Consider the following 22,711-nt stretch of genomic DNA (forward strand, 5'->3'; position numbering starts at 1 on the left):
AAAATTAAATGAGTTTACTCAATGCAAATACAAATAATTAAAATAATTTTTCTGGTAGAGTAATTTTTAATTATTGCATCATGATAAAAGTGTCAACTTGTGTAAGAAAACCTTTTGTCTGATGAGAATAAAAAGTTGTTTACATTTTAAGATTTTTCATTAGTGTACCAGTGTGTATTATAGACCGTGAACTTATAATGGAAAGTTTATGTAATTCTTTGCTGTCTACAATTTAATTCGAATTTTTTGTGTTTCGTATTTATACGATTAACAACATGTTAGCAAGTAAATATTCATTTGCTATATTATTATTAACTAAATAACTAACAATGTAGCAAAATCTAAGAAGTCTATTTTAAATTACTTCTAATTATCTGATCAACTTCGACAATTTGCACACGTATCAAGATCTGATGGGAATACTATAATTTTATAACAAAAATTAGATGGTGCAGTGGCTAGAGTGTCCTCTCCTCATGCGGAAGGATGTCAGTTCGAAACTCATCCATGGTATTATAATTTAATTTTATTCTACTTTGTTACCAAAAGTATACAACATCTTTAACTTAGCGCAATCAAAAAATAAACAAAATAATTTATAGTTTAAATCTCATGAATTCGACAAACGAGCCATTATCATTTTTACCGTAAACGGCTTAAACCCGAATCCGAATAGCAGGCAAAAACAATGATAGAAATTTTGCTTTAATATGTGCTCACGGTCTCTTTTATGTACTTAGTGAATGCAGTAGGTACTTTTATTTTCCATGCTATTTTAGTTTAAAAAATAAATAACACAATTTTTTTCTTTTTAATTACATTTAAATATTTTGACGTAAACATGTGAATAAACAATGAATAATGTTCTAACGGCAACAACGGCATGTATGAAAGTTCAACAGACGTTTTATTAAATCTAATTTATATGATTTTATTTAAAAAATAATTTTTTTTACGGAGGTATATTGTTATTAGAGGTCATTATAGATGTTTGTACTAAATCTAGATTTCTGTTCTAATTCATGGGTTTTTGTAAAAAAAAAGACATCATTTTAATCAAATTAATACAATAAATGGAAATAATGTTTTGTTAAGCAAATCAATCCATATCTTTCTAATTTCCCGAAACTTTCTCCCATAACGAATAGATCAGCGATCTCGATCGAAAATACACTCAAATTAAAAATAATTTCAATAAAATTGATCGAACTTGATATAAAAGAGGGTAAATTTTTTCGGATTTGTTTGCTGTTGAGTCCTTCAAGCATGTAAAACGCTTTCTAGAGAAAAAAATTACCCCTCGACAACTTTCACACATTTTTACTGTCTTAAATCTATTGAAGGTTCTCATTTTGGCTAGTTTAACAGATCACAACACTTAAATAAAGAGAATTGAAATAAATACACAGTCGAATTTCTCGAGTCGAACCCTCATCTCTTGGGTTCATGCCAAGCGCCTTAACCAACTAGTCCATATGTGCCCTAGACATAATTGTGTAATTTTTTCAACACGAATTTTTTATTTTATTTGTCAACCTTAACTTATTTTTTCTATGTTATGCTATGTTTGCTTACTAAATCTTGTATACAAATTTTAAACGTCAAAGTCTTTCGATTAATATTAAACTATAAAAGAAATTACAATAGAGATATTATAAGAATAGATTGCGCGAGAATATACTGAGAGTGTGCGCAGGTAAGAGGTAAGAGAACTTTGCTGAGCTAACAAATCATTTCCTCTACGTTGACGTCATCATAGTGATGGCAGCGTTCTCTCTCTTACCTGCGGATATTTTATAATATCTCTATGAAAATAACTTGGCGAGTTAATATTTTATAGTACGGCTGAATACAAAATCCACATCAGAAATTTATGAAAATATAAAATTAAACATAATTCGTCATCAATTTAATTGCATAAAACAATTGTAGATATTGTTGCAATAAAACAAAAATGTTTAATTCATTTTGTATAACTGGTTTTTATAAATTATTTTGATATTTTATTTAGTACCTACTTAATTGTAAAACATTAAATAACTAAAATGTTTTTAGTTAACAGATTAAAACTATAAATTATTAAAATAATAATTACACTCGAATTAATTTAATTATTATAAATTGAATGCGTAATTTCAACTCGAATTATTATTACCTATAATTATTATGAATTGATTCGACCGTAATGATTATTATTTTAATTTACTAATTTTAATGTATACTATATTTAAACGATTTGTCATTTAATTTTTTATAACAGGAGTTGAGAACCAAAGTTTCTACAAAGTTTAAGAGAAGCCTTGTAAAAAAATTTACAAAAATAACTAAAAATATGTGATATAATAACTGTAAAACTCCAGATGTAGTGTACCATGAATCACTCTATAGAGGCTTTTTATAAAATGAATCGTTCGCTTCCACTTAGTAACTCGCTGCGTCACACTTTCTGCAACTCAGTGCAAAACAATTTTCATTCTAATATTAATTGATTTACAAGTGATAAAAGTTTATATACATAACGTAATATGTTAAGTTTGTAAAGTTTAAAAAGACGCAGGGTCGTGTATCTTGAATCAAACGACGTCCTGTACCTTTGATACATGATAGCAATCTAGATTGAATATAAATATCTACAAATTTTTAATATAAAATATTAACGTTTGATGTTTGAGAGAGAGAACAGAATTAAACAAAAATAAATATAAAAAAACATAAAAAAAGATTTGTAAAATATTTAATTATACATCCAATTATAAGGATTAATTAAAAAAAAATTAAAATAATTTTAAAGAAATATTTTTATACACAAATATGAACAGAAACAAAGCATAACAACAAAAGTTTTAGATATAGTTTGTTAATTTATTTACACGTGAAATTTTTAAACTAAAGTTCACACACATGTGAAATCCAAATAACGTGAATAATTATGTTATTAGGTTAAATACGGTTTAATTTAAAATAAACTAATAATGCTTATATTATTTATTTACATGTGAAATTTTTATATTTATCGATACGGAACTAATTAGATACCCACGTCAAAGCATATCCGAATAGGCTTTTGTCCTAAATTTGAAAAATTCTTTTATACGATACAATTTGCATTAGATATTTTCCATTTTCAAAAACCAAATCAAATTTACTTCGATATCAATCGATATCATCGATATCATGGCATCTTGAATGACATCACAACTTGGCATACAATAATTTTTGTGTATGCAAAAAGCAGTTGTAATCATGCAACCTGATTTTGAACAATGATACGAAACCTTTCTTATGTAAGCCCAATTCGCACTTGACCGATTTTTTTTTATTTTATATCATTTTAAGATCGACAAGTCATTTTTTTAAAAAGGATAAAGAATTAATTTCGCTTAGGTTACTCTTATTTTAAAAACAAGTCACATAACATCCTTTTTGACGGATATTAAAATAATATTTAACACTTTTTTTTTAATGCTAAATGCACTCGAGTATAAAAATGTATAAATTAATTTTAATTATTTTAATTACGAATTTATCTTTTATATTATAAATGAGTTTTGAATGACTGAGTAGTATCCATCCTATGTCTATATCTATCTGGTATTCTATCCTAAAAATAAAACCAGCCCATCATAATAAAAGTTTCATATAATAATAATCTTAGGTTTAGGGCCTACGTTTCTACATTTTGTCAACTCATTTTGGAAAAGTCGGAAATTTATGCATGTTGAATATTAGCAAGGTCGAGTATAACAGTATAAAACTGTAGTGACATATTTACACCCGTTGAGGCTGTGAGTCAATCGGAATCATGCTAAATTCACATTTTTCAGCTTGTTTCTATGGAAAATTACGTTATAATATAATGAAAGCTAGTTTAGAGACAAACCATTTATCATTTTGCGTGTTATTTGATCATTTCTCCGTGCGATGGCGTTACTAAAACGATGTGTTAACGTCACTGGCGTTTGAATTTATAGCTTAGAAAAACCTTTTTTAATTGTAAAATCTTTTGATTTTTAAAATGAGTTGTCATAATGCTAGTCTGGCCCTAGATTTAATCAAGCAACACCTAAGCCAACCCATTTTAAAATAGAGTGTTTGTTTGTATGATGTTGGTGTAATAAGAAATGTTTTTTAATTATTATATAATGATAATAATATGGTTGTATATCATTTTACAGGAAATTGAAGGAGATGGTGAATGCTGTGCTGTTTGCATTGAACCATATAAAATATCTGATATTATACGTATTCTACCATGCAGGTAATTACTTTTAATTAATTTTAATAATTATAACATAGTCATATATATATTCTAAATCATTTCTACAATGTGCTCCAAAAAAATTGTAACACTTGATGCTATAAGAACTAGCTTTCAACGTCAACGAAAAAGTTGGTTTTAAGACACTTGAATTTTAAATATTTCTTTTATTGAAATTAGGTAAGGATGAAGTTCGCCTAGCACTTGAGAGCGATCGCATTCAGTGCGTCTACTAGTGTGCATTCCCGAAAAGTCTTTTTAGCAATATATAGAGTTGGATCATTTTAAACTATTATGGGTAATAGTTCCTTTTGTAGCTAACGAATAAAAAAATAACTTTAACACAAACTACAGAATTTGATAGGGGACATTGGACCTAGTTCAATTTAGATCCTAAAAGGTAAATCTTTTTATATTGTGATTGTAAAATCTGAAAATGTAAAGTCACGCCATTCATGTGAGACACACTGTATTTATCGTTATTATATTAATTTGTCGAATAATATTATGGTTGGAATTAATATTAAATACATCAGATCGCAAGGCCTGCGCTTTCATCACTTTTGTCTAAAAGTTTGATGAATGATAATTAATTTGAAAAATATTAAATTATTTGGAAAACTATTCATAAATAATTAAAAAGGTTGTTTTTGGTTGAAAATTAAAATCATAACCCTTCGAAATTAACACCCAATAAACTAATCTTCTTCAAAAATTCGTCTTTTCAAAATGTATGGAATACGGTAAAAATAATTTTCTTAAATCGGTAAATGAGATGATAAATAATTGATTAATATTTCTTAGAAATTTGAAAATCATAAAGATTAATCATAATCCATCAATTTTAATAATACTTCAACTATTTCCCATTAAAAAATTTGATTAAAAATTATTTTCGTCCGATAATCCTATTTTATGTTTAAATTTTATCTAGATGGGTATTAATTAGAGACACAATCATGGCAGATGACATCCTTTTTTTTTATTAAAATGTATATTAAGACGTATTTCCTGTACACCCTTTTATCATCGATAAATAATTATTCAATTAAATTGAAATTGAATTATAAAATCACCTGTTATCGCCTACTACGCTCACAGGTCATTAAATATTTGGATAAAAAATGACGCCCCCTATTTTCCAGGGTTCAATACTTTCCTTTTGTTGGTTTTTCTTACCCGTTGATCTTGTTGACTTTGTGCTACTTCGCAAGAGTGTGGAGGAACCTTTAGCGAAATGAGGCAAGACGAGGCGAGGACAAGCAAGACAACACAAGTTTCTTAACCTCATTCTGCTGCATCGTCCGACTCTGTGATATTTCGCGAGAGTGTGCACAACGCTTAATAATTCGTGGTTTTCCAACCAGAGGTTTCATTTTAATATTTAAAAAAGCGAGTATTTTTTACGAACAATGGATGTTTATTTCATTTTAAAGAAGAAGGTATGCCATTAAAAATGGAAAACGATATCAGCCAAATGATCGCCACGACTATGTTTAGCGCACCGTATTCTTTTCATGAAAGTTTTCATGACTAATTCGCACATTTGGGGCTGTATTTCCTCGAAAACTTATTCCATCTTTATTCTTTAATTAAATTAATTCTTTCTTTTGAATCGATTGTGGAGCATTGGCATATGACCTTATCTTTCACGTGGCCCTAAAAAAAAGTCTAAAGGTGTTAAATCACAAGACTTAGTGGCCAATTTGGGAACACCTCTTTGGAGAAATAACACGATCAAGAAACTTTTCTTGCAAAATTGCAATGATTTTGTTGCTCGTGTGGCACGAAGCGCCGTTTGTTGAAAATAAATGCGTTGTGTGTATCGATTCATTAGTAGTTTTTACTTGTCAAATATCAAAAGATGACAGCTTCAAAAGTGATAACTGTCCAAATAATGGGCTATTCAAAATGAAACCTCTTATTGGAAAACCTCGTATTGGTGTATTTCAACGGTTTTCCAGTAAACGAATTTGATAAAGAAATAATCTGCGATAATCCGTTTTTTATATTGAAACTTAATCTAGGTTTTTAAGAGATATAGACAATTATGACAGATGCCATACTTTTTTCTAACTCATAGAATCTGCATGGATACTGAAGAAGACATATCCTGTACACGTTTTTATCATCGATAAAAATAATTATTCAATAAAATTGAAATTGAGTTATAAAATCACGTGTAATCACCTACAACACACAGGTACAGCTTATACAGCTTATGATGGTGTAGCTGTAGACTGTAGGTACCTGGTGTTTGAATAATGCACGATTCACAAATAATAAAATGTTTTAAATACGATTATACGAATCCATAAAAGTATAATTTATGTATAAATCAACTAAACTCCTGGCAACGACAATTATTTTCATATTTTCACACGTGAATTGAATTCATGTTTTATACCAACAGTTTGAAATTTTTTAATGCATACCTATACTAAACGGATGTTGTTAAAATCAAGCTAATGTGCGGGTGAAGTTCGTGGAGAATGACATTGAAGTCATATTAATCAGATAATGAAATAGCTAATTTATTCAGAACTAATTGAGGAGCTAAATGAAATAAGGGCGTAAATAAAATAAATATTTTTTTGCATTCTTTTCCACATTGCTATTAAGAGTTTAAGGTGCTAGTTTTTTAAATTTTACATCCCTAATTATAATTCTCCCCTGAAAATGCATAAACACGAATTTAAAAATACAATGTTACAATTAATTTATTTGAACGTTTTTCATGGTAATAAAGTCCAAAAATAAATTTTAAGTGCCACATGTATGAATTAAATAATTATCTAATTACACATGTAGATAAAGTATAATTTGATTTACAATTAAACACATATGTGTGTAAGCCAGGAGCGTTTTTAATGGGAGCGGTTTTAATGATTATCAAAAAAATCGAATTTTTAACTTAATGACGTCTTCAGAATTCAAAAAAATTAATTTTACTCTATCATATCCAAATTTTATTCAATTTTGATAAACCAAGTGTGTAATCCTACTAAATTTGGGTCATACTTTTCAAATTTGTGATCAAAATTAACCTACCTGTAATTGTTTTCGAGAATGTGGAGTCCTGGTTCCGGAATTAAGCATATAACTGATAGCTAGCGTAAAACTGACATCGCAGCTGAAAAGAATGACCCAAAATTAGTGGGTTTCAAAAAAAATTCCAACAAGAACGGATCAAATTTGCTTGTGTTATCAAAAAAATCAAATTTTCCAACTTTGTGACGTCATCAGAATCCAAAAAATTTAATTTTGCTCTATCACATCTAAATTTTATCCAATTTTGATAAACAAAATAAGTAATCCTACTAAATTTGGGTCATACTTTTCAAATTTGTGATCAAAATTAACCTAGCTCTAATAGGTTGCCAGAATTTGGATTCCTGGTTCCGGAATCAAGCATATAAGTGATAGCTAGCGTGAAACTGACATCGCAGCTGAAAAGAATGACCCATAATTAGTGGGTTACAAAAAAAATTCCAATAAGATCGGATCAAATTTGCCTGTGTTATCAAAAAAATCGAATTTTTTAACTTAATGACGTCATCAGAATCCAAAAAATTTAATTTTGCTCTATCACATCTAAATTTTATCCAATTTTGATAAACCAAGTATGTAATCTGATTGAGTACCAAATAGTAATCTTTCCTTATTCTTTGAAGTATCCCGTATTTTGGCCCCCTCATTAAAATTATTTCAAATCTGTCCCTGGTATGTGCGTATATCAATTTAAAAAATCTATTTTTATAAAACTATTAAATGTTTAATAGGTATTAAATAAAAATAATTGTTTTTTTTTATTTACAGGCATGAATTCCATAAATATTGTATAGATCCATGGTTATTGGAACATCGAACATGTCCCATGTGCAAAATGGATATTCTTAAACATTATGGATTTGTGGTTAGTTATTATGTAATTTTGACTTTTCTTCGTTTTTTTTTCGTTTACTAATAGAGATGTTTGCATTACAGACGAGTTTCTGAAATTAACGTGGTGTAAATAACCAAAAAATTTACATTCAAAGACCTTTAATAGAAATTTAACGTTTTTTGAATTCTAAGTATTTTGTTTTCGATTTTACCGATATCAATATTGTGACTTTATCGATGCAAAAGAAAATCGAATTTTGAACTGATTTCAGATGGTATTTCGGAAAAAAGATGAAGCGATCGTAAAGTGATCCAAATTCCTTGAATCACTTTACTTTTATTCGCTGGATGATGTGAAAACCGAAATCAAATTTAAAAAATCATTCTTTAACGATATTAAATACCAACTTTTTGAATGACTTTCGAAAAAGACTCAACTTTTTTGGAAACATCTCTAGGATTCCTATTTTTATCATTTCAATATTAAATTATTTTTGTAAACAGTTTACAGGAAGTCAAGAAAGTATTTTACATGTTGACATTGAAGAAGCAGTACCAGTTGATAATCAACAAAGTTTTGAAGGTCCAAGCAATGATAATATCATGTCTCGAATGCAAAGTGAACGACATGTAAGAAATTTATTATTCATACATACATCAATTAACTAAGTCTGTGAAGTTTGTACCAAATATGTTTAATTAAAATTTTTGTTTACCAAATTAGAATTTATAATCAAATCTAAAAGTTTATTCAACTTCACAGACCATTTGTTCCATATATAGGTGTAAATACAATAAAGGGCTCAAATATTTCGAGTTTGTTTACTCCCTGATAAAAAAGTCCGATTGAATTCCGATTCAAATTTTCAATTCATTCCGATTGAATTCCAATTCAATCCAATATGAAATTTCCAAATCGATCCCATTCATGAATTGCAACCAATTGTAAATTTCCGATTAGTTATAGTGGATTGAATCGGAATTCAATCGGAATGAATTGGAATTTTTTTTCAATTAAACCCGATTCATTTCAATTTAATTTCGACTCAAAATTTTAAATTGGTTTCAATTGGAATGAATCGAAACTTTTTTACAATTGAATCCTATACATGCCAATTAGTTGAATGGGAAATTTCGGGTTCCTGAATCGGATTTTTTATCAGGGCTCTCACTTTCTATCATAACTAAACCTTAAATGTATCATACTTAATGCGTATGGAGGGGAGGGGGCATTTCTCGCGGTACACGCATGTGATTTATTATGCCACTGAAACCATGCGCAAGTGGTCTTTGGAATTCGTGCGCAAGTATAACTCAGTTGAAATGGCGGATGTCAAAAATCGTTTCTTAAGTATAATGGGCTTTGACGAATCGATAATCAAGCCGTGAACTATGAGAATAAAGCATGCTACCTTTGACAACTTTATTATTTCTATTACACCTATGTTTTTGCATTACAAAAAATATTTTTTTATATTAAACGTAGACTTTATTACAGCATTCATCACGAGCCAATTCACGAAACAGTGAACGCAGCAGTCGTGCTTCAACGCCAGACGAACTTACACCGAGCCTAGAAGAAGAATCACATGAACAGGACGTGATCGCATACACAGATAATAATCGTCGCGATAAACGAATGTGTATAAATTGTATGGTGGCAACAATTGCTACCGAAAACGAAATACAAAATTTAAAAGATGAATATCCATCACAGTCTTCCAATAAGATTACATCATCCACAACATCACCGTCTACGGTAGTATCAACAACACAGTCTGATAATACTGCTGAAAATGACGATCAGGATGAAGATGATGATGTCCCTTCATCGAGTACGACTAGTCCAAGTAATTCTAATCAAAACACATCTCAAAAATCAGTTGATATTAAAAATTTAGAACTGGAATAACAAATTATTTTAGATAAGGTTTCCATTTTATTCTTAAATAACTTAAAATATTAGCGTAAGAGGTCTAAATGGATTCAGCCCTTTCCAGAATCATATCTGGAAAATGACCCTTGTTACGCTAATGCGCTGACAAACAGTTGTTAATGGCAAAACAATGGCGTTTTCTGTTTTGCGCGTCGGCGAGGAGTATTTAACGCAAAATTTATTTACGTATTACAATGTGTTCGAATATTACAAGAATTATATGACTTGTAATATCTTTTTTAAGTTACATAATAAGTACAGAAAACCATGTTTTATTGGTTTCAACGTTTACGATTTCTGTTTTTCCGACATTTTGTCTGAAACGCAATGATAGAAAACGCAATTATTTCCAAAGAATGGTCTAAGCTGGGCTTTAAAATTTGTAATTGAATAAAATGTCATTTTAAATGAGAGATGCAAAAACAAGGATTGATTGACGCAGTTGTAAAGATAAATTCCAGGGCTGTGTTTCACACACACACACATTAGGGCGCGTTAAATCGGCTAAATAAGTCAGCATTTGCTTATAAGACGGTAGCCAACACGGCTTTTGGTTAACTAACCTAACTTGACTTTGACTTTTGACGCCTTAACTAAAAAAGGAAATTACGACCCTAAAGTTTCAACCTGACACTTGACGCTGAATTTGAGCGTTAAATTAGATTACGTGGTCTATTTAGGCCAAGAAAAAACTTAGCAACGTCCCATCGTAAAAAGTTAAACATAGTTTAGCTTTTTATTCTCAGAAATAAACTTTTGACAGTACTGGCTAAATAAATTTATTTATATTTATTAATGAATATAAATTTACCATTATTATACCATGTGTTTTATTAAAAATGAGGTTAAGGAATTACACTCAGTATGTATATCTCGAAATATCGACTTTCGATATCAATAAACTTTTTTGTCACTCATTTTAACAATTTGACGCTGACTCTGGACGTACCTCTATTTTTTCAGCTAAGTGGAACCCTAATTTGACGCTCAAAACCAGCGTAAACCGTTATCATGAGAACGAAAAAGTTCAGTTTAGAACCATTTCTAATTTTATAAATGAAAAGAATTAAAACTGTGATTTTTCAATTTTAACACACATTCAAAAACTCAATTACGACGATTATTTATATATTCGACTTAAACATAGAGGTTATAAAGAAAAAGAACGATCGTTATAGAAAATATTGTCCCCAAACTCTGGGCAAAATAAAGTGAGGCGCTGGGATCGCTAAGTTGTCTCATTAAAAGCGGGCTGTTGTGCGCTAATTTCAAATAATCTATCAACGTTTAATATACGTGTATATAATATCATTCAAAGGAAAAAAAAAGCAAATAATGAAATTATTATTAATTATTATTATTATTTACTAATGAATAAATTATAAATTATCTATTCTACTTTATAAATTTATCTATACTACTTTATAAATTTGAATGGCACTAACTTCATCTACTTGTACTCCTAAACAGCTAACATCGCAGATACTACTTACCGGCGACAGCGCGTCTGGTGGCTGTAAAATGAACTATAAATTCGTAATTCGTGCGTAGCGATTGTTCTCCTTCTCTCTAACCTCCATGGACTTAAATATGACTAAAAAAAATCATGTTATGACACTTACAAACAGTACTTATTTTTAAGAATACCAACATGGCGCTTATGAAAATTAAACTTTAAAAGTAACATTTATGTGATTTATAAAACAGCACCTAGGGAATAATGCTTTAATTTTGTGAACTTCTTATCATAGTCGAGATTCGAGTACAGTTAAATTTTCATTCAAAACTAAAAGAGGTTGTTTGAAAATTTTTCTCTTATCCTCTTTTATAGCGTAATGAAAATGAAGCTGTTTATTTTATCGTCTCCATTTTATTGAAGTTTTTTTTCACGAAAAATTTACATTCCATTGGGTGCAGTAAGTTGCTTAAATAGTAACCAAAATTGTGATATAGTTTTTGGTGCATAAAGTACTGTAATTTGTATATATTAAGCTGTGAAAAATGTACTAAAAGAAAACTTATTTTTCATGCTAGAATAGATTCGGATAAAAATGTTTTGAAACAAAAAAATTTTCCATGTTATTTCTCACTGTTAATATTGAAAATATTTGACATAATTAATAATTGTACTTAATTTTTCAGTTAGATTTTTCATTGTTTTTGTAAAATGAAACTTCTGAAAGGAAAAATGTTGGAAATTATATTTAAGTAAATCCTTAAATTAGAAAAATTCATTTTTAATTATAGGTAACGAATTTTAAACAATTGTTCTTGTCTTTTCATAGAAATAACAAATCTTAAAATTTTTCGAGCACTTTGTTTTCCTGTGACTTAAATTGCCTTGGATTTCTAAATATCGAAAAGATAAAAGATCAGCTTTTAATTCTAATAATAAGTAATTTAGATCTAAATAAAAATTCAGTTCTTTCATTCTTTCAAGGCATGCCAGGATGCACTTTGTGGTCGAAATTCGAAATTTCGTTACTCATCCAACAGAATTCGTAGAAGTTTCATTTTGTACTGTGTGATATTCTTAGACACCACACACGAAAATCGCTTTGATTTTATTTTTAATAAAATAAAATAGAATATAATTTTACTGAAATAAAAAAATGACTCTATAAACTAAATATTTAAACAAAAATCAACAAAAAAAAAAAAGTTATGAAATAATCGAAATTATTGTAAATATATGTGAATTTATTGTAAATGTATTGGAAATTAGAAATTAAGCCTAATTTTATGTTATGTTATATAGGATTAGAGTCAAGCCTAGTAACTATGGCCTACGAAATATGAGATGGTGTTTGGCAAGGTTGAGCCTAACACATATTTCTTCTGTGAGATTTGGTAACCTAAAAATGCTTAATTGCGCGTCAAGCTTAAAACTAATAGACACTGAAAAAACAGACATCGGGCAACGAACATCGTTATTACGAATATCGGACAAAATGATTTTTGCACTTTTTGCTCTGTCATTTTCTTATTTGAATATCGTCCGTAACGAATCTTCATCAATTTTAAGCTTGTCATGCAGTTAAAAATTGTAGGCCTCTTGAAAGAGAACAGCAGCTTTTAAATTTCAATTCATTCTGAAATGACTCTAAAATACTACGCTTGGCCCTAGACCGATAATTATATATACCTATAAAAGTATATGTAATCTGTGTTCGTCAATGGTTGATTTTACGTGAAACTATATTCCAAATTAAAGGTCTTATATATTCTGCCTCCATATATTTAAAGCTTCGTTCCTTACTGGTACTTAAAACGATTGAATAAAAAAAATAAAGAGAGCGGTTTTTGTGGAAACATGACAGTAAGCGGTTGCCATTCTCATGGGTGGGATTTCTCGTTTAATGTAACCATAGACTTCAATTCTTGATGGAATATTGCTTAAAAACAAAAAAAAAAAGGAATTTATCTAAGCAATAATTATAGATTGCTCCTGACCAAAGTGAAAAGTAAAATAATCGAGCACTCAGAAAAAGCTAGACGCAGCCATTATAAACATAATGACGATTTAGAAAGGTTACAAAACTTTTAAATCGAATTTTTCATTAATCTGGAATCAATTTACGACGACTTCACTTTCTAGCATTTTTTGTTTAAATTTTTTTGGACAACTCAATAAAATTTGCATCATAAATTTAAAAGCTAAGAGTTGACGCATCGTAAAATCAATCATTTGATGAACACTATGTATATATTGTATACCTATTGACTGAAAAACTAATTTAATATTTTATAAATTAAAGTTTTATCTAAAAAAAAAACCATTAAATGATACGATTTTTTACAATAAACAAATTATAATTATTCATTTTTGTTATTTAATAGTGATATTAGAACCATTTGAGAATCTTACCTGTTCACCATTTTTTGGATTAGCTCCATTGATTAAAAAAGAGGATAAGGAATTACTTTCAGTATGTATATCTCGAGATATCGACTTTTGATATTAATAAACTTGTTTGTCGCTCATTTTTTAAATTTAACGCTGACGCAAGACATAATTCATTTGATAACTGGGAGTTGCAACTAGCCTACTGGCGATAATAATTCGTACTAATTAAAATCAGAAGAAGACCCGAATTCAGTAGTTACAATTTCGATTACCAGATGGCAATACTGGTACTTACCATTTTTTAACGCCAATAAAAAAATTCAAATTCAAATCAGATAAATCCCGCTAACTGGCGATAAAAACATGTACTATTTAACACCAAAGAGGACCGCTTTTTAAGTAGTTCCAATTTAGACCACCTGATTACTTACCATTTATCAATAGTTTCTTGAATCCGCGAATAGAATAAAAAGTTTTTATTCTTCTCCAATTAAAAATAAAAATATATAATCCATTCTTTCTCCTAAATAAAAAACATTCGATTTTTTTACCTTTTTTTATTCAAAATTATTATAATAATACTTTTAAAAGTTTTAAAAAGAAATCAACAGTAAAAAAAATTGGGAATGAGCTTTAATATCACGCGTCTTCTTCTTCTTCTTCCTCCTCGGACTTCAACATGTTAGGACTAAGGTCTTTATCTTGAATTTGTAATTCGTAAACACAATTGGTTGTCGTTAGAAGTACATGTAAATATTCATATTTCTCTTTCACTTCAATATGAACCAAACATGGTTCAGTCTTTATTTTATGATTGTAGTTTTCGAAATTAATATCCATTATATTCTTACAATGGTATATTAAAACCTACAAAAGATAGAAAGTTCGTTATAGAAGACATATATATTCTATATTACGTTATAGAAGATATATATATTCTTTAAATTGTAGGGAACGGGCTAACGAGTATATCAATTGCTTATAATAATAAATAAAAAGCGTAGGCATTCGCATTTAGATCTGAAGATCTTCTGTGTTCTCCTTGAGTGCAAATCTTTTTTTTTTTTTGAGTAAGTAATGACTCTTAATCAAGGTCGATGGTGTGATAGGAAGCTTATAAGCAGTTGTGTGTCTTTGAATCAATCGGTTGGCGTGACATTGAGTTTTTCGTCCTCTTGTCGTGTATACTTAATGCAAATTTAAGACTTTTGTGGTTTTCTCATGGATGCCGTTGTCAGAACTGGACTAAAATGAAATGGGACCACACGGGAAACTTTCCAGCTTTCAAATAAATAAAGAATCATCAAAATCGGTTCACCCAGTCGAAAGTTCTGGGGTAAAAAACATTTAAAAAAAAAAAAATTCAGTCGAATTGATAACCTTCTCCGTTTTTGTTTGAAGTCGGTTAAAAAATCTAATAATCAAAGAGTACTTGTCATACCCTTCGTATGATTTGAAACATCACATAAAATCAAGTCATGACTCCTAAAAGAAGGTAGTTTGAAATAACCATTAACAGCCATTCCATGAGGATATGAATAATGCAAAGAGAAATGGGATTACGAAAGTATTATTTTGATAACCGGGTAACGAAAATAGGTTTCGCAAAATATCGATGAACTCCATCCTTGCTTAAAATTGCATACTTACATTACCATTACATAATCCGAGAAATAATAAATTTCCATGTAAGTAAATTAGATTCGGATGTGATGAAAGAATTTGTCCAACATTTGGATATTCTCGATGATTTGTGGAATGATATATGACAATACTTCCTTCGGCTATAAAAAATAAAATTTTGGTTAATTAAAAAATAATATTTATAAGTTAAAGGTTCCACCACCTTTGATTAAAAAAAAGATTTAAAATAAGTAAATTAATTCGCCCAAAATACGCCTGCAACCAAGAGTTTTAGTGAGTCATTTCAGATAAAATATTGAAAATGTCATGGGTGTTAGCTAGCATCGCATTCTCAATTGTAAGCCTATTCTGCGTTCTCTAAGCGGGAGGACTTTGGTCCCGATACAGTGTCATAGATGTTGTGTCTGTCTCATGTTTGAACTGATAAGCGTAGAATCGAGTTTAATTGACAGATATTCCAAAAAAATATTGTCTATGTGCTCGATTTGAGATCGCCCGCAATTGGAATGTGGTGGACGGAGGGGACACCTAGTCCGAAATTTGCTAAAAAAAAAATTAAGTCTAAAAATCACAAAAATCATGTCGTCCGCAATGTAGGCAAGGGGATTTAGTCAGCACGCAATCAGAAAAATTATAGTTTATCTAGTTTTTGGTTGTTTCAAACTTGAGATAGACGCTACATTTTTAGCATTCTATTTGAGCCAAAGTCCCTCGCTTTGAGAACGCGGAATAAACTTACGATTGAGCACGTTAAGCTGGGCTAACACCTATGAAATTTATAGTCTTTCTAAAATGACCCACTAAAACTACGCTTGGCCCCAGACCTATATTAAGAAAAACATGCAATTTGGAATAAATATTTATTAACTGATTTGAATACCATCTTGAGATGAGATGTCATTGCACATTTTTTTAATCGAAGTTGGTGAAATTGAGAGCGACTGAGCTGATTACCTGTAATTACAAAAACAATATCACAATATAAGAAAACGTGCTCCACATTATACTTAGAAAAATCGTAAGTATCCTTTTTTATAAGAATATTCTCATTGACGGTTAATAGAACACCATAATTATTTAATAACAATATTCGTGAATTCCAATACGATATGGCTAAAATTAATCCAGACGTGTAATTTTTCGCTATACATTGTAGTAATTTTGATCGGAGTAATCGTGGTGTTTCTTTTTTCATTTCTTCTTGAATATATTTTAAATTTAAACAGAAAACACAGCTCGACGCATAAAATATTATTTTTTCTTCCCGATAATCTATTCTAAAAACAATTCGAAACGTTTCTGTTTGAATGTATAACTAAATTTGGAGAAAACGAAAACCTTTGAAAGTCAGACAATTTTAATGAATTATCCTTTATCTTCTAAAAGGTAGTTTTCCCTTTTGCCTTCTTCCATATTGAAAGAAAACTAAATTATACAAGAAGTGCAAGTAAATAAGGATCATAAAATGGAAGGAAGACAGACCCGTATGTCAACAAGATTATTTTCAGTTGATTATTGTTTGAACAATATGCTGGGCAAAAGAAATTCGTCATTTTCTAGAAACTATTCTTTCAATCAATATAGTAGACATAAATGCTTCGCCATTGGTACTATTAGGGAAAATCTAAGGAAAGTTTGAGGAGAAAATAAGTAATATTTTAACTAACGCAGCGCAATTCCGATGTATTTCATACGGTGGGTACATAAGTTGACAACGCCCATATGTAGTATCAATGATCCTCCCACTTAAATCGATAATTAGATCTGAAATAAAATAAATTCTTATAAGCATTGGTAAATTAATGCATTGGTTTTACTTCTGGACTGTGTCAACAAAGTTCACTTCAAATAAATTGAAGAGAAGAATTGAAAATCGACTCGAATTAACCTCGATTTAACCGGGGCTTCAATATACGGTTAAAAAATGAGTCTTTCGACAAATCCCTACCCTGACTAATTCTAAAATAAAAAGTAAACTTTGCGAACACAGCCAAAAATTGTTAGAAATGAAAAACGATTTACCGTTTATTGCATAAACTATAGAATTTGTACATAATTCATAATGAGATAATTCCGTTTCCGTAAAATATACATACGAAAACCTAACGACAAAAACATTTTTGTCGACTAAAAACATATAAAATGGAAGATAAAAGATTTTTGCAACGGAATTCTAGAATAATATGTTCCAATAGGAAGAGTTAGGCGCCATTTTTAGTCAATATATGTAAAAAAGTGAAAGTATAAGCGTCCCTAACTCACACTAAAGGAACAAAATCATAAGAATACACACGTAATATCCTTGATGATACAAATTCATTATTTGAAACAACTGGAAAATGTTTTGACGTACGAATTTTCCATTGATTAATATTATCCCAACGGATAATACAATTTCGAATAAAATTCCAATCAAATTCCGTAGTTAAGTTGTTGATAACTGTTAAAATTTCATATAGATTGAATTCTATTTTACAAGATTTTTCCCACCAATTATTATCCTGAAATTAATTCGATAAAACAGATATAAAAATTATATTATAAATATTATCGAAGATAATAAATGAGAACTCTAGGATATAAGTATCGAAATAAATTTCGATTTTTTGCCCCAATTTCCTAGATCAGTTTTTTGTATTTTTAAAAAACGTATTTTCGACTACCAAGTAGTCATCATCAGTAAGAATTAGCTAGTGATTACTCTTATTATGAATGTTACTCTTTGCTAATTTGGTGGCGGACTGCAAGTGCAAGTGCAGTCCGCCACCAAATTAGCAAAGAGTAACAATGATAAATTGTCTCCCTTTTTTTATCAATTTCATTTTTACCATTTGAATTAATCGCGGCGACTTTGGGAGACTTTAGCGCCCCAGGTCGGCGACGAGTCGAAAAAAAAACCTGGCAACCCTGCTTCTAAGCAAAACCGCACCTAAAGTTTTCTAATTAATGAAACTTATCTATACATACACTCAAAAATCTTTTCGATATTTGATTCCATGTTTTACAAGTTTTCGAAGCATTTAATAAAGTTGCTGAATCCATATAAAACATTATTTTTTCCACGATTTCTATTGGTAATTGCATTTGTGGATAATCCATGGCTTGTGGACTCAAAAATTTTTTGATACTTAATAACTTAAAACTGTTTAATTTAACCTTAAAAGTATTAAAATTTATAAATAAAAATAAAAAAATCGTTTAATGGGGAATCACAAAAAAAAACTTTGAAAACTTAAATAACGCGGTTAAACTGTTTTAGGGGGTAAACATAGGTGCAAAGTTTGAAAGTTAATCACGTATTTAACAAAATATTTGAACCGAGATTTATTATTAGAATATCGAATTTACTTTTTAAAAGTGTGTTATTTTTTATAAATAAAGAATTAAAAGATTAAATTTTTTTAAAAAAAGCACTAATTTTTAAACGCATAGTCATTCATCTACAATAAACAAATTTTGATACTAGTTAGTAGTTTCACTGTAATCATTTTGACGTTTGTTTAAAAGTCAGCAAATAATTTATCAAATTAATTTTTTTAAATTAAAAAATAATAAAATTATTTCATTTTAATTTAATTTCTATGTAATAAATTTACTTTATGAAAATATTCATTTATGAAGGTTAAACTTTGACACCAAACAATAAAAATTTTGTGACAATGTCTGCGTTACTGCTTTCTCTGCCAGAACTTTTTGAAAATTATAAAGCTTGGGTCAGTAAAAATCCTTTAGTTGCCAGTGATTTTGAAACTAGTGCCAAATGGATTTCATATTTTATTGCGGGTATGTATGACCTAAAAATTTTTTGATGCGTATAATTATAAAAAAATTTGGGTCTGGTTTTTAGGTCGTATTAATAATTCGAGTATACTTTCGGAATTAGTATATTGTTTATCGAATTTGTTAGTGTTATTCAATGATCGAATTATTAGTAATACTCGAAAATTGAATATTCCACAATCTGGTGATCAATTGAAAGTATATTTAACAGTTATCGAATATTCTGAAGTATTTTTTGAGTTGTCAATTAAAAAGTTATGGGGTGAACAAGGTCGATGGATTTTAGTTACTTGTATTCAAGTTTTTAAGTAAGTATGAATTAAGTTATTGATAAAATAACCTAGGGGAGAGTACGATAAGTGGTGCGCCACGATTTGACGATGGAATATGGTTAAACAATGTAAAACAAATCGATAATTTTCGGGTTTCGGTTTATTTTTCGAGTAATTGACTCCTAAAGTCTACATTTGAAATTACACATATGGCCATTTTTTTTAATGTTGAATCGTTTAAATTTGACAAGTTCATATGGATCACAAGTTCCCTTGCGTTTACCCTGTGATTGCGTTCATTTACTAACCTACAGGTTGGCTATGCCTTTAATGGGGTCGTGTTAGCACAGGTCTGCGGGTTTTTAGTCCTTGCGTTACAAAAATGGCGAATTTAATGACATAAAAATTTCATTTTTTAGACTTTATTATCTTGAAAATCAAGCGTAAACTCGAAAATTGATATTTTTCATTTTCGCTTTATTTAAGTATGTTTTACAACATTCTGTTGTCAGATCGTGGCGCCACAGTTATCGTACGCGAGCCAAAATATTAATATTTTCGTTCAAATCTTGATAAATCGAAATAATTTTGTTTTTAGATGTTTGGGTCGTTTACTTTTATTATACAAACATCAAGAACCCATTATTCAAAACCCACCAGTTCCAACACTTCAAAGACAACGGGTCGCTGCTGTTGATTTATCCCAAAATTCCGATGATGTTATTTTAATGAACGATCCCCATCATAACGCTGTATCATTTACCTTACAACGTTCTGGGCGTGTAATACGAAAAATTAGTGTATCGCCACCGAATATGTTACGAGATTGGAAACCATTAACAGCACCCACAACGAATTCAATTGATAATGGCATGAAAATTGCGAATGGCAATTGCGTCGATGATATAAATATTATTACGAAAAGTGTTTTAATCGCTGAGACTTTGTATATTATTAAACCGATTGTACATTTAGGATGTATGCGATTATTTGGTACGAAAACGTGGAAACCATGGATGATTTCGTTAATTATGGATTTGGCAAGGTTGGTGTTTTAAACATTCGTTCCTTTTTCTCTATCAAATTCGATCTATTGACGGTTCATATTGGGTACCGAACCACTCGGATGTTAAAGGGATTGAAGTAGCGGACTCCCTGACCTGACTGCGGTAATTTCAAACGCCCCTTTCACCTCGTTCCTTTTTCTCTATCAAGAGCATTATCTTATATATATAGGAGACTTTCTATAGATATAGATAGTCACTCATCACGATATCTCTGGAACTATAAGACCTAGAGACTTGAATTTTGGCAGGAATATTCCTTTTGCCAAGTAGAGGTCAGCTAAGAACGGATTTTACGAAATTCCACCCACAAGGGGGGTTGCGGGGGTGTTCATGAATAAAAAATTCATATTTTTCAATTATGGCTTTTAATAGTTCAAAACTTGGTCAGAATGTTTTAAATTACATTTAGAAATTTTTTTAACCTTCGGAGGGTAGAAAGGTGTAGCGAGAAAGTGGGAAGGAAATATCGAATATTTACAAATATAAGTGGGGTATCAAATAAAAGAGCATGACGTGTACATTACAAAACTGTTATCCAACGCAAGGAAATGTGGAGGGAGGGGTGCAAGTGGGGATGTTGCCCAGCAAAGCGGGTATATTTTACGCCACGCAAAGCGGGCGGGTAACAGCTAGTTTTTAATAACCGCAAAAATATCGCTTCTTTTTTTTCAATAATAGGGAATATTCATGAAATTTAAATTTGGTTCAAATATTTTTCTTCCGTAACTTTAATGACTGGACATTTCAAATTAGCAGGCCTCTTGACAGGATACTTTCAATTGAACTAACATTTTTATAACATGGGGATCTCTGATGATCCCACTTGAAAAGCCTGTATGGAGAACGTTTAAACTTCCACCTGCAGAGCATCAGGTTTAGAACTTTTGGGTACGAAACCTAATATCCATAAACCCTAGGAGAAATCCTGTGGGCTTCCTAAAGCTTCATCTGCTTAAAATAGCAACTTTTACCAGGAGACGTCTCGCCTTCGAGTGAAAGTTATGTGTTATTATTATTATTCCCATAATTTATTGTTTTGTTATTTTTTTTAAATATTTTTGTTTGTATCTTTAACAGTTCACAAATTTATCACAATCATCGACGAAAACATCTTTTACTACCAAGTCAACGAATGGAATTATCACGACGTACAGCTGTTCTCCTATTATATTTAATCCGTTCACCATTTTACGAGGCTCACACAAAAGAACGTATTAATCGATTCCTTAAAGGCTGTGGTAATAAAATTCCATTTGCTGGTATGATTTGCAATCCAATTGCACAATATTTACCAGTTTGGCAGAATACATATTTTTATATGTGGTCAACATGATATTATTTTTATGTTTATTACATTTTGTGGTTTTTATTTTTATAAGAAAAAGGAAAAAATTTTAAAAGGGTTCAAAAAATTTGGTGGGAAAACTTTTTCAGAAAGTATTAAAAAAAGGGGTGGAATTTTTAGCTTGTATTTCTTTTTTATTTAAATAAATAATATTTTTAGTTTGTAATTTCCCTTCATGAAATTTTCTTATTTTTCGTGACCATTGGGAAATTTGTGTATGACGTCTTACAATCAATATGGTCGACACAATCAGGCGCCGCAGATGAAATCGTTTATTTAGGTCGGTAAGTTGGTGTTGCAAAGTTGTGGATACTGTTAATTTTAACAGTGTTAGCTACTGGGAATGAGACAAGATTTTGTGAATTTTTTTATTTCTTAAGGTACTATAACAGCATTGAGACGGGAAATAGTTGTGTCAAATCAGCAGTTCTTTTTGAAAATGTCAAATTAAATAATCAGTTCAGCTCAAAATTTCTCATTTTTTTTACAAAAGCAACGTAATTTTAATTATGAATAAAATAAAACTTATACAGGGCGTTCTGTTATTAACTGCAGATCGTGGGCCTACAGAATAAGCCCAATAAAAGGCCCACGATTTGCAGTTAATAACAGAACGCCCTGTATATTATTATATTTGAATGCTTTTAATTATGATACAATTCATAAACGTTTAATAT

General features: G+C 29.8%; 3 protein-coding genes across 5 annotated transcripts in view; 2 read left to right on the forward strand and 1 right to left on the reverse strand.

Annotated features, from left to right (window-relative positions):
- Positions 1-11,323, forward strand: part of LOC123299310 (protein goliath-like) — a 69,855-nt gene extending 58,532 nt beyond the window's left edge. The window contains exons 5-9 of one of the 3 annotated variants that reach the window (XR_006535311.1): positions 4,176-4,258; positions 8,078-8,174; positions 8,648-8,773; positions 9,630-10,805; positions 10,924-11,323. Coding sequence is in view for 2 of the 3 variants with exons in the window: in XM_044881671.1 (XP_044737606.1) it covers positions 4,176-4,258; positions 8,078-8,174; positions 8,648-8,773; positions 9,630-10,055 (732 nt within the window). In the remaining variant the exon portion in view is untranslated. Of the gene's footprint in view, positions 1-4,175; positions 4,259-8,077; positions 8,175-8,647; positions 8,774-9,629 lie in introns of all 3 variants that reach the window. The other 2 variants (XM_044881671.1, XM_044881672.1) reach the window with 2 other exon arrangements.
- Positions 11,324-14,537: 3,214 nt separating this feature from the next.
- LOC123299320 lies at positions 14,538-18,669 on the reverse strand. The gene is made up of 7 exons (XM_044881684.1): positions 18,538-18,669; positions 17,864-18,071; positions 17,593-17,697; positions 17,238-17,334; positions 16,525-16,847; positions 15,577-15,710; positions 14,538-14,793 (listed from the first exon to the last, which is right to left on the reverse strand). The coding sequence occupies exons 1-7, from the start codon at positions 18,667-18,669 to the stop codon at positions 14,566-14,568; spliced, it is 1,227 nt and encodes a 408-aa protein (XP_044737619.1). The 3' UTR covers positions 14,538-14,565.
- Positions 18,670-19,151: 482 nt separating this feature from the next.
- On the forward strand, positions 19,152-22,087 carry LOC123299326 (peroxisomal membrane protein PEX16). Its single transcript, XM_044881689.1, has 4 exons — positions 19,152-19,353; positions 19,418-19,658; positions 20,221-20,667; positions 21,767-22,087. The coding sequence occupies exons 1-4, from the start codon at positions 19,230-19,232 to the stop codon at positions 22,020-22,022; spliced, it is 1,068 nt and encodes a 355-aa protein (XP_044737624.1). The 5' UTR covers positions 19,152-19,229; the 3' UTR covers positions 22,023-22,087.
- The last annotated feature ends 624 nt before the right edge of the window (positions 22,088-22,711 follow it).

The sequence above is a fragment of the Chrysoperla carnea genome, chromosome 4 (assembly GCF_905475395.1).
Source record: "Chrysoperla carnea chromosome 4, inChrCarn1.1, whole genome shotgun sequence".
Taxonomy (NCBI): Eukaryota; Metazoa; Arthropoda; class Insecta; order Neuroptera; family Chrysopidae; genus Chrysoperla; species Chrysoperla carnea.